This window comes from Adiantum capillus-veneris, chromosome 25, assembly GCF_014529385.1.
Source record: "Adiantum capillus-veneris isolate H3 chromosome 25, ASM1452938v2, whole genome shotgun sequence".
Lineage (NCBI taxonomy): Eukaryota > Viridiplantae > Streptophyta > Polypodiopsida > Polypodiales > Pteridaceae > Adiantum > Adiantum capillus-veneris.
This window is the reverse complement of record NC_140955.1, coordinates 17,883,436-17,901,130: the sequence shown is the minus strand read 5'-3', so window position 1 is coordinate 17,901,130 and position 17,695 is coordinate 17,883,436. Positions and strand designations below refer to the sequence as shown.

Sequence of the window (17,695 nt, the reverse complement as noted above, 5' to 3'; positions counted from 1 at the left end):
CACGCGCCCCATTCGCGCACTCACAATTGATATCAGAGCTATGGATTGACGATGCGAAGAGCACGACAGCTTTGAGAGCTTCAAAGTGATAACTCAATCGTGCTCGATGGTGGAGAGATCGAGAAATCTTAGAAGTTTTGTGAGAATGCAATGGAAGCTTGTGAGCTCAGCTGAGAGTGATATATACTCTTGTGGAAGCTTAGAAAAGAGTATGGAAGATTGTGTGTCAGTGAAGGTGCCGTCCTAAAAATTGTGTGCACATCATCACTTTTCAAATTCGTTTTTATCCTTGTAAAAGGCAGATCTAAAAATTCTGCCAGAGAGGCCCCTCCGTTTTGGCACGGTCTATAACTTTGCAGAAGAAACTTTCTGCAATTTCTCACTGTTTTGCTGATATTCAGCTTAGACTGACTGTATACAAAAATTTTAGGTTTTTTCTTTTCACATAGTGTGCGAGTTTGATGCACTTTTGGAAGCACGATAGGTGCTCGAAGTTGGGTTCATAAATTTTGAGCTAATGCAATTTTAGCTTGTGTAGAGCTTGTGGTTAGGCAACGAAGCACGGAGACGTTTACACACCATCGAAGCGGTCTCTTGAGGGACGCGGTTTTTTGAGCACACAGGTGGGGCTTCAGTTCATAGTCTTTGCGAATGGATTTGTATATGGTTATGGTGCATGGTTGATGCCCATTATACATACATTTTTGCGAGCACTTTTGAGTGCCGGTGAGCTCTTTTGAGATCATTGTTTTTGCATTGATCAGGTTTCTGGATTGCAACTCTTTTGACGCTTGTTTATGTGCAATCACTCCGAGGATGTACATTGAGTGTGGATTGCCATTGTATGTGAAATTGTGGAGCCATTTTGACATTTTTTCTTAGTGGCAAAAAGTAGTGTTATGGTTTATGGTTTAAAGTCCTCAAAAACTATAGTGGTTGAGGTTTACTCCCACTTAGCTATACTTTTGGTTGACATAATTTTTGTCAGTTTATAGTGGTTGAGAGCTTCTCCCACTTTGACATCTTGGATGTGGTTTTATGGTTGATATTTTGCTCTAGTTACAGAGAAGACTCTCTGGAATTTTCACCAGGTTTTATGCGTTTTGTGACAGGTGCTACAGAGCTATTTTAGCCAAATTTTGACTTGTGCCTATGCGGATGGTCATTTCGCTTGCACTCTCATTGCGTATGGTCACTATTTATGCATGATTGTCTGCGCTTTATGCGATGTTTGCCATAGTTTTGGGGGAAGGTGTTTAATCAACTCGTTTTCTTTTGCATTGTGGTGAGCGGTTATGCTCTTGTGGACAATGCATTTACTCTGTGTGGGCTGATCTGTAGAATCATTTTACACTCAGTTATGGCATCTTACAATGATAGTTTGTCATTGGATACATAGGTTGGTGTATCAGGCAGATCTCAGAGGTGTAGACATGTGGTTTGCTGGCATTGTGGCAGACCGCGGCATATGAGGAGGCGTTTCAAGTGTTAGAGACAACGGAGGTTTCCATTTGATATTGCTGAGAGTAGGAATGTGATACACTCCTACTTCTACAGGATCACCTAGGTATACGTGGACTTTTCTCATGATTGGCAGCTGGATAGTAGTGTTTTACGCCATGTCATTCCTCGCACGGGGAGTGATTTAGCATGTTTTCAGCTCTAAGACATGATGGTGTTCATGGTGTGTGTGACATTCATTTACGTTTCACCAGTGGGAGTATGCTTGTGCAGATGCTCAATAGGAGTTAAAGATCATGGGTGTCATGTTCAATTGATTGATGAGTCTTACTTGATGAGGAGAGGCTCGCTTGTGATAGCGTGAGGCCATTGTGGTGCTCGTTCAACTCTTTACTATGTTGTTGGTGTCAGAGATGGCATAGTCTTTATGAGTCCATTGCCATATAAACGTTCGCAGTCTAGACAAGTACACTTTATTGATGAGCAACATGACACTTCGCTTGTTGTGCATGCAGGGTTTGAGGACAGACATGTAGAGAAGGAGAGCTCTTTGAGTGCACGACTAGAGCAATCATTGGTGGTGGTAACATATTTCGAGGCTTTGCCAATCAAGGAGTAGAGCAGTGAGTCACATGTACGAGACGGTGCAGTCTCATTGACTTTGCAGACATGTACTTTTATGAATGAGCTCAAGATATTGTGCACAACATGTATGTAGCTGTAGAGTTAGAGCGGCCATGCTCTAGTGAGACAGCGGATTGATCCTCTTAGGACAGAGATACCTCCTACCACGAAGCTGAGCGATATGAAGTTCTTTTATATGCTCATGCTAGAGGCTGATATGCTGATGCTAGGACATGTGGATATAGTCCCTATGGATGATGAGGGAGTGACGACTACCTTGGAGTCAGGATTGAACCATCCATATGTGACTAGTTTTGGTGGTGATGTAGTGAGGATTGAGATACCTACTGCAGATAGATTGGAAGAGGTCACTGGACATGACGTTGATGCGATTGGTATGGATATGCTGACAGAGATTATATGTTTATGATCAGCCTTCGGGACTCTTATGTACGACCTCTTAGTGTCGAGACCCGACATGGTAACTGTGATGGGAGCATTTGTGGTTAGGGTTGTCAGTCGTGCAATGACCACTTTAGCATGATGCATCATGGAGCAATGTAGGTCATTATAGGATACTTGAAAAATATGCATAATGATTTTAGCAGGGATATACGCTTCCGCACACTGCTAGAATCTACACGGCGGCATGCATTGGCTTCAAGAGAGCCGATGGCATAGGTTGAGATGAGTTTCCTCCCTCACCTATCGTACATACAACTAGGTTCTACTGTAGTACTATTTATCCACACATTCGCCTTTAAGTGAGGGATTGTTGGGACAAAGGTGGTGTGCCTCTTACCTTGGTCAGACACGCCAGAGACGTTAGACCGCCCATCACTTGAACACACCTTACTTTTTACTAGATAGAGGAATAAGGGGCTCTCAAGCACACATAGTGTTGAACTGCTCCACCCACATCCTGTGTTCTCTCTCTCTCTCTCTCTCTCTCTCTCTCTCTCTCTCTCTCTCTCTCTCTCTCTTTGCACACACACACCGCATTCACCCACACACATGCAATAGTAATTGACCATTGAGTACAATATTTCTGTAATAACTTCCATGAGGAAGCACAAAATAGTTTTTTTGTTCAGAGAGAAAATCAACAAAGTGTAGGATGAATGAGTTATTGTACAATTTAATGAAAATGCCTTATGCTTCAAATGAGAGATATTCATACTTGACTTTGTAGGTCATTTGTGACCTGACAAATACCTTGTAATGTGAAATGTGAGGGTGATAATTGTAGAATAAGCAACCAATGCTTTTATGACTAATTTCAATGCATGTTTTGGGATGAAGGTTGAATGCCTCTTACATTGCCATTTGATTATGCAACTCAAAATTTTTGATGAGAAATAAACAATAGAGAAGAAAGAGCAATGTCTATGAGTTTTAGCCTTGAGAATTACATAATTTTCGACCTAAGACATGTATGCAATTTAGTATTGGTCCTTAGCTTATGTAGAGAAATGTGAGGATGACACACTTCTAAACACCAATTTCTATGTGATTGATATCATGAGTCAACAATTCTTTTAGGAGTGTTGTTGCTATTTTAGGTCAAAATCATTGCCTCACATCATCATTTGAGCATTCAATCCAAGGAATGTCATGAAGCAATTTCTTAGGAGAGAAGACAAGAGACTTTGCTAGGAGTTGGAGCGTTGAGAATAGCAAAATTGCCACATACAAGACATGTTTGTGGCTTGGTCTTAGTCTTACATGCATAATCGTTCAATAAGGTACCAAAAACTCTTATCACCACCATGTTCGGGTGATCATTACATCAAGAGTTAACCTTGGAAAGAGATCGTTTTGGCATATTCATAATCACAACTACTGTGCCAATCTTTTCAAAGTTTTTAGCCATCTATGTAAATTGAGAACATGTTGCTTACTCTTGACTACCCATGGAGTGCAAATCCATGTTTGCCACATCATTCTTGATTTATTACAAAGATATAGTGGTGGTGTTAGGTTTGTGTGAACAACATTTTCCCTTGTATGCACATGTATAACATAAAGGCTAGCTATCTTTGAACGTTGCATGCTAAAACAATACTAAATACACTCGTGCTTCCCTTTTGCAAGCTATGGGCTCTTGATTCAAAAACGTTAAGTATGACATTACTTTTTCAATATAAAAAGCGATGTGGAAAATTACTAAAAACAATAAGAAAATTTACTAAAAGACTCTTATACAAATTGTGGATGGATTACTCCTATTTTCACATTATTTATTCTTTTCTATAATGGGAATCTAATGGAAGTCCTTGAGGCAAGATCTTTCACCAATGATTTTGGAAAAAGTGACTTTGTCTTGTTAAGTAAGGTCGACAAAAAATGGTGACATTTTTGTCGATAAATAAAGAATTGCTTCATCCCATGAGTCCATGATATACTAAAACCATAGCTCCATCATATTCTACCAAAAGAGAACCAATTTTCTTAAGAATAGTGAAAGGTTGTCCTAAGAGATGTTCAAGAGATTAACGAAGAGTATTTCGGAGAATTTTGAAAGTTTCAATGGTATTTTTGGAATTTCCACATTTGAAGGGCACTTGTAGATTTTTTCGTTTAATACCACCTACAAGAGGTTATCAAACTTTTTTCATGATGACACAAGGTCAAATTTCAAAACCTAGAATGTTGGCTGTTGACTCGATGAGAAATTTAATAGAAACAGGCAAAATGTAGTATGGTTGCCATCTTGAAGGTTAGACAAAATGTCTAGATGTCAAGCAATAAACCTAGTTAAAACAACAATAGATTGTGGTCAAAACACTAAGCCAAAGTCTTGGCATTATGCAACAATTTTTGGGATAATGCAAACTCTCTCTCTCCCTTCAAGTACTCCCTTGATGCACCATCGTTCTCTTACACGGGTGGAGATTACTAGACTCATTCACCAAGACCTGACCCAATTGGACATGGATAGAGCCGACACATGAGTTAGGCATGAAGATGGTTTTCTATAGAGATCCTCTTCTTCAACTCACAGGGGATGGGTTTATGATTTGACGCACCTATATGGATCCACATCTATCCCATGGGTTACTGTGTGCCATTGATCAAATACAGACATCTTCACACCAGCTTGAGCTTGAGATTGAGACTGGCAGATTCAAAGGCATACCAACAGCTAGCAAGACATGCTGCATATGCCATACAGAGCGAGAGACGGAGACACATTATCTATGTCAATGCACAGTGTCATACGAGATATGGGGTCGCCTCATCGTCTCTCTCTCTCTCTCTCTCTCTCTCACACACACACGCACACACACACCCACACACAATACCAGGTCTTGCGTTCAAGAGTTGTTGGATAGATCTTGGAGATCTCTTGGGATTGCACGCTCTCTCTCTCTCTCTCTCTCTCACACACACACACACACACACACACAATAACAAGTCTTGAGTTCAAGACTTTTTGAATAAATCTTGGAGGCCTCTTGGGATTGCACGCTCGCGCGTGCACATACACCTCTCTTTTCTTTTCTTTTCGAAAATAGGGTTACTTTGCATGCTGGAGGATTGCACACTCGCATACACCTCTCATTTTTTCTTTTCTGTTTTTCAAAACTAGGGTTTCGCTCTCAAGACTTGTTGGATAGATCTTGGAGGTCCTAGGGCTTGCGTGTGCACAGCTCCTTTTTTTTTCTTTTGAAAAATAGGGCCTGTGCCCTGTTGATATTACATTACAAGATATGACAAAATAACCTCCCCCTTGTTAAATTTCAAAGGGGAGAAAAAATTAAGACCATGCATCAAAGCAGAACACGAGCCATTAGGCGCATAGAACTAGGTCCAGCAGTGGTTCAGAAGGTGCAAGACTTTCTTGTTGGTCTTTTGTCTGTAGAAATAAAGGCACATCTGGCCACTTAGGAGCTACTACAAATGGGTTCTCATGACTGCTCATTGGTGGAGGTAGTGGCGAATGAAGAACATCTTCAGGTAGTACAGGCAATGTTCTTTTCAATAGCTCGGAACAGCTCTACAAACATCATTGCAAAACTGTTTACGAGATGAATGTCACAACAACATGAAAACCAAGTACAAAACCTACCGCACAATCTCGAACAGCCGCATCCACAGATCTCCTCCATAGTCCAGCTCCTTGTTCAGCATGAAAGAGATGAAGCAGTGGCTGTTTAACAGTACACATCAAACTAGCTCTTCAGCAGAAATTAACACAAGATCAGCAAAGGCACAATCAAGCATTTGAACTACTTTCTGCCCTTCAGAATTCAAAGAAAAGGTGGCAAGCTCTGCTGTAAATTACAACTTACATGCAAAGGAGAAGGAGAGAAATGAAATGTTATATTAACGTCTTCAAAAGGCCAAGGTGACCTATGAGACCAGAAAGTTACAATGTGGTGGATCTGATACAAAGTCAGAGTAACAAGATGACAAAAATGAAATGACAAATGTCACAATAAAATACTATGGAATCCTAAACTACTAGGTGTGAACTAAGCAGCTAGCTGGGATAGCTAGATCACAAGAGATCCAACATCGGTCGCTAGCGGATCTCATCAATCTCCTCCATGGTCAGTAGTCTGACCGGGCGTCGTGCATGTCGAGCCAAAGTGATCCGAATCCTCTGATGCAGCCTCCGCCGATGCGGTGTAGTCCTCCGCAGTCGTGGGCGTCTGGATCTCCCCAGCTCAGTCGCTCGGTCGATCAGTGTGCCTCTGGTGTGAGACGACGAGCTCTGCTGTGGTAGTAACTCCTCCAGGTGTCCAGTGGCAGCTCTAAAGAAATCTATGATCTGTCTCTGAGACTGGCTAGCCTCTCCTCTCATCAGGCTCTCTCTGTGTCTGCGTAGCTCGAGAAAAAACAAGCCCAAGCATCTCTGATCCTCGTACTGCATGACTCTGGAGAATGGTCCAAAGCCCTCTCTGAACAAGCAATGGAAGCGGCCTCGTATCTCGTAGTACACGGGGCAGTGGCATGTGTAGTGCAACTCTGTAGAGAGAGAGAGAGAGAGAGAGAGAGAGAGAGAGAGAGAGAGAGAGAGAGAGAGAGAGAGAGAGAGAGAGAGAGAGAGAGAGAGAGAGAGATGAAATGAAAAAAAAAATTAAATGAATTGAAATGTTATATTAACATCTTCGAAAGGCCAAAATGACCTATGAAACCAAAAGGTTACATCCATGTGTGACTCTAGTACATTGTCTAGGAATAGAAAAATAAAAATAAATGAGGGTATCTAGAGTGGGCAGGTATGTAAACCGAGAGAGACAAAGAAGGTCAGATATGACCTATGGGACCGAAAATAAAACATTACAAAGGGTTAGGGATTGTCAGATACATCTCAGTTAGGGACTGAGGGTCCAACAAGGTGTGGAAAAAAGAGAAGAGAATATAAAAACCTAAAGAGGGGTGGGTAAGGGGGAAGCCGGTTTGAGAGTTCGGAACTCCTAGATAATAGCTATGACTCCTCAGTAAACTGCCCATTTTCCTGCCATGCGTGTTTCTCGCATCTTTTGTAACTCTGCCTTCTTCTCTTTGAGTTGGACGGGTGTAAGGTCTTTTGCAAACCAATTTTAGTGTCCTTGAGAAGCCTCGATTGCTCAAAGAGTTTGATTCGGTCCGCCTTGGTCTTGAAAGTAAGGATTGCATGGTTGGTGCAATGCTCGTGTGTAAGAGAGGTAATTGCTGCTAGATTCCATTGTATCATGTGGGTTGTTGCTTGGATGCGAGCAAGGGACTCGAGGAACTTGAGGTCCCCTCCCCTTTCCAATCGCTTGGAAGCCTGCCGATGCGAACATTGAGGGCGATATCCTCCTATCTTTGTCATTCGTGTAGCGTGGACGCCACACGGCCTTCAACTTTGTTAGAGATGACCTCTTGCACTTGATTCTTGACAGCCTTTGTGAGGGTGGTTTCTACTTCTGCCTTTGTTTTGTTGAACTTGGCTTCCATCTGTTCTACCTCCTCCTTGTCGTTCTGCATTGTGGTGAGCCAAGCCTTGATGGCAACGATTCTCTGTTTCAGCTTGTCCTTCTCCTTGCGGAGTCTTTCAACTTCATTTTGGAGGCGGGCAGTGTTGTCTATGTTTGGGGGTGTTGCCACGACCCCGGCCAAGGTGAGTTTTCTAAGGGACGAAGCCCGAGTGGCCATGCTTGTGTGCTTGTAGCTTCCTATGGTGGGACTCGAGACTGTTGTTAGAGCTCCAGGCTCACTTCGTGGCCAGAGTGTGAATTACTTCGGGCTAGACAATCAGAGGGTAGGAGGCAGAGAGTCGCAACCCCGCTCAAAGTGTTGCAGAGATTCCGCGCTCAGAGTGTCGCAGAGATTCGCGGGTCGTAGATTCAGTCGCGAGCAGGTACGGTGCTGGTTAAGGCAGAGCTTGTGCATTGGTGCTCCTTCCACAGGGCGGCCCCTCGCCCAGGGGGAGGCTGAGGGAAGCTTTGGAGAGGACGACCCGCAGAGGCAGCAAGCTAAGGCTAGGGTTACGAGAGAGAGAGAGAGAGAGAGAGAGAGAGAGAGAGAGAGAGAGAGAGAGAGAGAGAGAGAGAGAGAGAGAGAGAGAGAGAGAGAGAGAGAGAGAGAGAGAGAGAGAGATGAAATGAAATGTTATATTAACGTCTTCAAAAGGCCAGAATGACCTATGAGACCAAACTGATACAAAAGTGGTGAATCTGTTACAATGTCTGGGTACCTTAGTACTAAAGTACTAAGTGTGAAAGTGTGAAAATAAATGTGAAAAACGAAATACAAAGTATTAAATAAACTTCTTAGGAGCATTCTAGGTGTCTGGCTAGAATGCTTCTAATCCTTTGTTGTAGTCTCCTCCGGTGAAGTGTGCTTCTGCATCTTGGTCGTGGTCGTCTCGATTTCCTAAGCTCAGTCGCTCTGTCAATTAGCGTGCCTTTGGTATGACTGTGGGTACTCCTTTGTGCTGGCTGTTGGCCTCTTGCTTCTCCTTCCACTCCTGCTTCTCTCGATCCGAAGAAATCTGTGATCGGCCTCTGAGGCTGTAGTGCTCTTTGTCTTCTCATTAGATTATCCCTGTGCCGATGTAGTTCCAGTAGGTACAAGCCTAAGCATCTTTGATCTTGGTATTGCATGATTCTATCTAGAGGTCCAAAGCCTTCTTTAAAGAGGCAATGAAAACGCCTCCGTATCTCATAGTATATTGTGTAGTGGCATATATAGTGTAATTCTGTCTCCGGCTCCATTCCGCATAACTTGCAAATTCTGCTCTCAGGTGGGATTCCCCTAAATCTGCCAAATTCAATTTCCAACTGCTGTGAGGATGTACGAATCTGACCAATACAGGTGGGTATCCATGTAACTCGAGCGAATCACAAATCCATCTTCAGATAGTTGTAGGAAGTTCTCTTTGTAGTCGGCCATCTTCGTGCCCAATTCTTGTGTAGGGTCTACCCATGTCCTCTTTGTATCCAACTGTATAAGATCTTGTCGGATGATTTTATTAATCTCCGTTCGTGTAATTGCCAGTGATGGGGGCTCAAGAGAGTATTGGAAGGGGGGTAATCTTTCCATACTGAACCCGTGTCTCCGAAACCACGAGGACAGTTGCGCAAACTAGCATGATGTATCCCCTTTCATTGCTAATTGTTGAGAGGATTCGAGGGCCAGTCTAGTATATCAGCAATTATTTGTATCCCACAAACCATGTATAAAGGACACTGATCGGGTAAGAGCTTCAATTTCTATCGGAGGGGCCGCTAGTTCCGCTCGGGTAATCGCGTGTGGTACGGAGGCCTTGGCTCTAATCATTCGGGAAATCATAGATACCAAAGGTCTCTCCATTGACTTCCAATTATCCTGATCCACAGATGGTGCCCAAATCTGGACCCCATAAAGCATAGCCGAAGCCACCACAATATCAAAGAGCCAAAGTTTTGTTCGTGGTTCCTGAAACTGCACTTGTGAACACATCCTCTCCAACCCTCCCAAGGCCGCAGAGCCTCTGGATAATCTAGCATCCGCTGCTTTCTTAAGAGTAAACTTCGGTCCTGCAAATACCACCCCAAGGTATGTGTATGCATCTGTGTACTCTACTGTATCCTGGCCATATGCAAATGTAGGTGCCGATCTCCTGACCCACTGCGGTGTGGTGTTAAACAACATAACTTTGGTTTTACCCAAGTTTACCGACAGGCCACTGTCCTCTGCGAATTTATGTAATGCATCTAGCTGCCTCTGCATTCCATATGGTGATTCTGCTATCAATACAATATCATCTGCATACAACAACAAAGGGATCCATGACCTTGCAAGTTGAGCCCCTCTGTCACCCTCTCTATCAATGTAATCTGATACCTCATCTATGTACATACCAAATAAAGTAGGGGACAGTGGGCATCCCAGCTTTACTCCAACGGTGGAATGAACAATGTCGGAATCCCCTTCTGGAGTACGTACATAACCAGTTACTGACCCGTATAAAGCCATGATCCCCCAAATAATCTCTTTGGGGACCCCTAACTCTTGCATCCTGCGCATCAATCTGGCCCTTGGTACTGTATCAAAAGCTTTCCGAAAATCCACAAAGCAACAATACATCCTTCTCCCGTTTGCTCTTCCTTCCTCAATAATGGCTCTGAGCGTAAGAATATGATCTAAAGTGGAATAACCCCTTCTAAATCTAGCTTGTCCTGTTGCTCTTATGCCCTCATTCTCTGCCCATCTACTCAATTTTTGTTCAAGAATGGATGCGTACAGTCGGGTAAAAGTGTGACCTACCATAATGGTGCGGTAGTTCCCGGGTATCATAGGATCCCCTAACTTGAAAATAGGTACGACAGTAGATAATTTCCAAGATTCAGGTAATCCTTCACACATGACACGATTAAACAGCCGAGCAAGGACTTCTGAAAGTAGATCCTTGGCATGGATCAGATGTTCTGCTACTAAACCTTCATGATCATATGCTCTTCTTGTCTTCATCTTATCAATGGCTTTTTCCACCATTTCCGTAGTAAAGAAAGTACTAGCAGCAGGGCATGGCTCTAGCGGATCTGGTAATGGAGGCTGTCCAGATACCATATATAATGATGTTACATATTGACCCCAGATCTCAGGAGAAGTAATTGTCGGAGGCGGTGAGTGCTCTTGAAATAGGCGCCATGCCTCATGTGAGTCCTGACTCAAGAAGAGCTGATATAAATCCTTCTCTAGTTTGGCTAAAAATGTCCTTTTCTTGCGACGTACTATACGCCGAAGAGCAATCCGAGACTGCTTATATGTGATGATCCCAAGTGTAAGCTCTTTCTGGACCTGGATTCTCGTCTCTCTGCATTCCTCGTCATACCAACTGTTTTGAGGCATGTTCCCAGCTCCTCTCTTCTGATGAGGTTGAAGATGTGGGTATGCCTCTTGTGCTGCTCCATGTAGTATCTCTGTTAACTGAGAAGTAATCTCCTCTTCAGTATATACTGGCTCGGCTGCCCGCATCCTATTATAGATCTTTTCCACATAGACTGAATCAGTTTCTGGCGTGAAAGTATATCTTGTGTGTGTCTTCTTCCTTTGTACTTGAGAGGCATTGTATTGGAAGGAGATTGATAAGGTCAAAAGAGCATGATCCACTGCAATCCCAACCGGTCTGGGTCCCACCTTAAAGTCCTTGATACTAGAAATAAAGCTTGGTGAAGTCATGACATAATCCACTGTATTGGCCCCATGCCTGTGTGGGAAGCATGTGAATCCCCCAGATAACGGGAAATTCTCTAGACCATTAAGTATGGCCAAACCATGTATGGTTGCCATCTCCATGAGATGTCTCCCATATTCAGTGTGTTCTTTATCCTGTGAGTTTCTAGTAAGCCCCCTTTGTGATAAATCCACTTCTCTGAACAGTTCCTTAGAAGTATCATAGAATACTGCTTGAGAGTTGGCCGTTCTGGCATTAAAGTCTCCTAAGAGAACTATGTCTCCATCTCTAGAGAACTCCCATATGTCATTATTCAATATGGAGAAAGGGGACTGTCCTTTAGGTGAGGAGTAGACTGAGGTACTTGGAGGGAAGTAGCATATAGCAATATATAGAAATCTACCTGTCTCGGCTCTCATTCTCACCCACATATACCTTGCTTGCTCATCTTTCTTGATAATCTGTAGTAGTGGTTTCAGCTCCTCTTTAAATAAGACTGCTACTCCTCCTGACCCCCGGCTACCCTGTAGAGATCTCTTGTCTGGTCGACTAGCTGTTTCCCATAAATAACCCTTCACATGTGGCATACGCTGTCCCGGTATCTGGTGTGTCTCTGAGTAGAAAACTATGTCTCTGTCCCTAAAGCTGTCTTCAAAGGCACCTACATCTAGCCTATATGACCCATTACAATTCCACGCCGCTATCTGGAGCGTCGCCCCATAGGTCTCGCACCGTCATGCTGAGCACTTTTCCAGAACCACTACTTTCCCTCCTCTATAAAAGGCGATTTTCCCCTTTTCTCTTGCTGCCCTGATCTCTGGCATCAACTCTTGCATGTGTGCCACTTGTGCCAATGTAAGGTCATCTCCCAGGAAAATACCGGTTTTCTTAAGAGTTGGCCTCTTCTTTAGAAATTCTTTCCTTATTTCTATATTCGGGAAGCGGAGAATAAGTGCCCGGTCCTTTACGTTTCCCTTCTCATCGATTCCTTTCTTGCCCACTCTCCATGCACTTGTGTGAATAGGCTCTGTGATGCCCATGCGTTGTAGCAGTTCCTTCACTTCTTCATCTACATTCTCTCTGTCTTTGACTCCTGTGACCCGCACATGCAAAGCCCGATTCTTCCTTTTCTGCTCTTCCTCAATGGTCATATTAATAATGGTAGCAGTAGGTGTGGTCTCGAGCATCTGGGCCTTCCCTTTCTTCGCATCCTCAATCCATTTCTGTGCTTCATCAACCTTTTCTTGTGTCTTAAAAAGACGTTCCGCCCATGAAGATGCCGTTTTTGATTTCTGTTCATCTCCTTCCCGTAGAGTTTTCATTTGATCTTTCATGTCCTCAAGCTCCTTCAGCACCGAAGGTTGGTCGTCTCCCTTCTCCTTAGTTGCAGATTTGCAAGCCGCAAGTTCTCCTTTTAGCTCCTCAATTATTGCATCTTTTTCCCCCATGTGCTTTTCCATATTTGTTCTCCATGCTTCAAAACTTGCTACTGCCTCATCAAGTTTCTTTTGCATAACGCATTCTGTTACATCTACTTCGGCCTTGATTAGGTTTCGAACTTCCGTTTTCAAGATCTGAATCTCCTCATTCTGTATCCCCCGGATCTCTCTCCTTAGTTCTCTCATCATGTCTCCATACATGGAGTTCCTGTAGCTCTCAGCGCTCGCGTGCATTTCCTTCCTGATGTCATCTCTCATGTAGTTTAGTTCTGATTTGAGCATCATCTGGACCTTCTCCATCATTAGTTCATCATGTATCTTGGACGTTTTCCCCACTCGTAATGATCCTGGTGATAGTACAGTATCTCTGTTTCTCCGCTTAAATGTAGCTGTTGTTTTTTTTTGGGGTGGTGTAGCTATCTACACCCGGCCCTTCCCCTTCGGGAGGCGGATCCATCGAACCCGAGCCCCAAATGTGGGGTAGGGTACTAGGGAGAATAGGACAAACTTAAAATATTTTATCTTAAGGCTTTTTACCTTAAGGCTTAAAATTTTCTCTAAGGCTGGGACTTCGTACGCGTAGGTGAAGGGTGCGTGTTTGCTGGGACTTGCTGCACGTAGGGTTGCTAGGACATGCTACGCGTAGGACTTCTTCAGCTGTCTGCACTTCGCGCGAGCTCCTGCTTGCTCCACCTCTCTCGCCCAAAACCCTAATGCACAGGCAGCGCTGCCCTGTGGAATGTTGCACGTTGCCCACAGAATGTTGCACACTGCTCGAACTGAGTGTGTAGAGAGAGAGAGAGTCACTGTGCTGCTTGTCCCTAACGCATGAAACCTGTCACAGCCTCATGCTCAGCCCGCCACAAACCTTCAGCCTCGCGCCAGACCTGCCCGCCACAGAGCTTCAGCCTCGCGCCAGACTTGCCCGCCTCAGAGCTTCACCCTGCCACAGAACTACTCGCCCGCCAGTCCTGCTCGCCCGCCAAGAGAGAGAGAGATGAAATGAATTGATATATTAACGTCTACAAAAGGCCAAAAAGACCTATGAGACCAATCCGTTACAAATTATTGAATATGATACCATGTCTGAGTACAAAAAAAGAGATACTACAAAATGAATCTAGAAGTGCTACTAGTTGGAACTGTGTGGGGTATGCGTGACCATTGATACAATGGGTGCTCAATACAAGAGGGTGGGTGATGAATCCATCCTCATCTGTACTTTGGATGTCACGATAGTATGGCTCGAATCCTCTGTAGTAATCTACGTCAATGCTATATGAAGCTCCTCTCCTCAATCGTGGGCGTCTGGATCTTCCGAGGTCCAATACTCAAGTCAATAAGAGTACCACGGGTGTAAGTATGAGCTGAGCTTTGCAGTGGTGGCTGCTCTTCTATTTGTCCAGTGTTTGGTGTGAAGAAATCGGTAATCTGTCTTTGGGATTTTCTCTCTCCAGATCTCCTCAGTAAACTATCTCTGTGTCTCTGTAACTCAAGTAGATACAGTCCAAGACATCTCTGGTGCTGATAGCTCACGACTCTGGAGAAGGGTCCAAAGCCTTCTTTGAATAGACACTGGAAGTGACCCGTATTTCGTAATACATTGTGCACTGACATATATAATGCATCTCCGTTTCTAGCTTTGTATGGCATAGGCGGCATATCCTGCTAACTGCTGGTAGTATCCCTTTGAATCTACCAGTCTCAATCTCAAGCTGATGTGAAGATGTCCGTATTTGACCAATGGCACATGGTAAGCCATGAGATAGATGTGTATCCATATAGGTGGGTCGAATCACAAACCCATCGCCTGTGAGTTCGAGAAGATGCTCTCTATAGAAAGCCATCTTCGTGCCCAACTCCTGTGTCTGTCTAACTCGGTCAGGTCTTGGCGAATGAGTGTAGTAATCTCCACCCGTGTAAGAGACAGCGATGGTGCATCAAAGGAGTACAGGAAGGGAGGCAAGTTGTCCATGTTGAAGCCATGTATCTGGAACCATCATGACATCTGTGCATACTAGCATGATGTGTCCCCATGTAAAGCTAATTGTATGGAGGACTCAGGGGCCAATCTTGCATATTTGTCTCTAGTAGTATCCCAAAAGTTGTGCGTAAAGGAGACTGATCTCGTAAGTACCTCTATCTCCATAGGGGGGGGGGCTGCTAACTCTGCTCTAATGATCTCGAGTGGCACGGAGGCCTTGGCTCTAATCACCCGAGAGATCATAGATACCAAGGGCCTCTCCATACCTCTCCACCTATCCTGACCCACAGAGGGTCCCCAAACCTGAACCCCACATAGCATAGCTGAAGCTACCAAGGTATCCTCCCAAGGCCGCATACGCTCTGGTCAGTCTAGTCTCTGCTGCTCTCTTCAAAGAAAACTTTGGTCCTGTAACAACCGGAGGGCACCACGTGCCAATGGAAAAGAACACACTGAATAGATTTTAGACGCTTCAAAACAACAAAAGTGAAAGAAAAACACGGCACACGAGACATGGGGTGGTGGAGTTCCACCCAAGAGAGCACTGGACCCAAATCCTATCGCCCCTTTCTGTATTTCTTTATACTGCTTCAACTCAATACAACACTTGTGGCTCCGCTCTACATCTACACCCTCACATGAACTCTCACATGGGCCGCAACATCATGGCATCAATCTCCTCGTTTGTAAAGTAGGAGCTACTCTATGCCTCTCAATAATGGCCTAGATGAGGCAATGACAGACATGTCGGTGACATGACCTGTGAGAGGTACCAGGGTGATGAGATGTACTAATCTCTATAATTGTATCTAGGAGAGTCCCATGAGATGAAAACTGACATGTCCTGGGGTCTTTCCATAAGCTCTTGCTCTTGAAGAAATCTGCTTTGGGAGGAGAAATCTGTCACTGCCTGTGCTAGGGTGTGTAAAATACCGTATCAAAGCATGTCCGTGCCTACGTAGCTCCAACAAGAATAACCCAAGGCATCTATAGCCAACGTAATCGATCACCCTGGACAGAGGCCTGAATCCCTCTCTGAAGATACAATGAAATAGTCCCCGTATCTCATAATATATTGGGCACCAACATATAAAATGCTCTTCTATTTCCAGCTCTAGGTCACATAGCTGGCATATCTCCCCCTCCTCTAGGGGTGCCTGATTGTATCCACTTGACTCTATTTGCGGCCGATGGAAGGAAGTCCAAAGCTAACCTATGACACATCGAAGCCCATGCGACAAGTGTGAATCCATGTTTCTTGGCCATAAAATAAAGCCATCCTAAAATTAAAATGATCTCTAGGATGATCTGATGTGAGGCCATAGTGCCACATTATATTGTCACAGCGGAATTGGGAGCTACACCAGTTGTGGTCAAGGCACTTACTAGACCAACATCTTATATATACATGGCTTGTTGGAGCTTATGACAAGCCACACACACACACACACACACACACACACATATATATATATATATAGATAGATAGATAGATAGACAGAGAGAGAGAGTGGAGTTGCGTAGTTCTGCAGCGTGCTGTCGCGCGTAACCTCCTGCAGCCTACTGCCGTGCGTACCCCTGCAGCCTGTTGTCGCGCGAATCCCCTGCAGTCTACTGCCGCGCGAACCCCCTGTAGCCTGCTGTCGCGCGAACCCCCTGCAGCCTGCTGCCCTAATTTCGCGAAACCCTATTTTTGAGAAACCCTAATTCCGCGAAGCTGGCTGCCCTGCGCGTACTTGGCTGCTGCGTGTACCTGTTGCTGCCGCGCGAAACCCTAACAGCCCACATCTGCGAAACCCTAATTCTGTGAAACCCTAATTTCACGAAACCCTAACAACCCAAAACCCTAATTGTCCCAAACCCTCACTGTGCCCATCTTTCTACCGCCTGCACGAGAAAGAGAGAAAGAGAGAGAGAGAGAGAGAAAGAGTCCAAGCTTCATTTCGGGTCTTCCTTCTCCCGTTTGCCAGTCTCGCCCATTCTTCATGGCGGCTCTGCCGGTCTCGAGTGCTACACACGGCGCTCCATCGCCACTTGCCTGTCGCGTGGACTGTACTGGCGACCTGTTGACACGCATTGACTCCAAAATACAACACTTGGCACAGCATGCCTTGGTTGGCCGGATGATTGGACATTCTCCACCTCGATCTTCTATCCGTGATTGGTGTCAGACTGCATTGGGCACTACTCAGGGACGGGTCTCGGAGTTTACATTACTTGGCAGGGGCATATTCATGGTACGTCTTTCAGATCCAGCCACTGCCTCCGTTCTCCTGGCTCGCTCTCCGATACTCTCTGATCACAGGATGATATACTTGACGAGGTGGTATCCCGAGTTTACTACTGAGGAGTTTGACAGTCGACACCTTATTCCTAGATTCCCTCTGACGCTCTCCTTTCCAGATATGCCTCTCCATTTCATTGATGAGCATCTTCTTCAGATGATTGCTGCTCATTTTGGAACAGTAGTTCCAAGGTCCTACATCTTCTCATCTGGTCCACCTCGCATTCAGGTCCTGGTGTTTGGGGATACTTCATTACCAGATACAGTTA

General features: G+C 44.5%; 1 protein-coding gene across 3 annotated transcripts in view; it reads right to left on the bottom strand.

Moving 5' to 3' along the window:
• Nucleotides 1–5,491: 5,491 nt before the first annotated feature.
• The window catches only part of LOC147424501 (uncharacterized), a 191,214-nt gene continuing 179,010 nt past the window's right edge, over nucleotides 5,492–17,695 (bottom strand). For 2 of the 3 annotated variants that reach the window (XM_086499766.1, XM_086499768.1), the window contains exons 11-12: nucleotides 6,158–6,238; nucleotides 5,492–6,085 (exon numbers count right to left, since the gene is read on the bottom strand). In XM_086499766.1, coding sequence (XP_086355892.1) covers nucleotides 5,879–6,085; nucleotides 6,158–6,238 — 288 coding nt within the window. In that variant the 3' untranslated portion in view covers nucleotides 5,492–5,878. Of the gene's footprint in view, nucleotides 6,106–6,157; nucleotides 6,239–17,695 lie in introns of all 3 variants that reach the window. The other variant, XM_086499767.1, reaches the window with a different exon arrangement.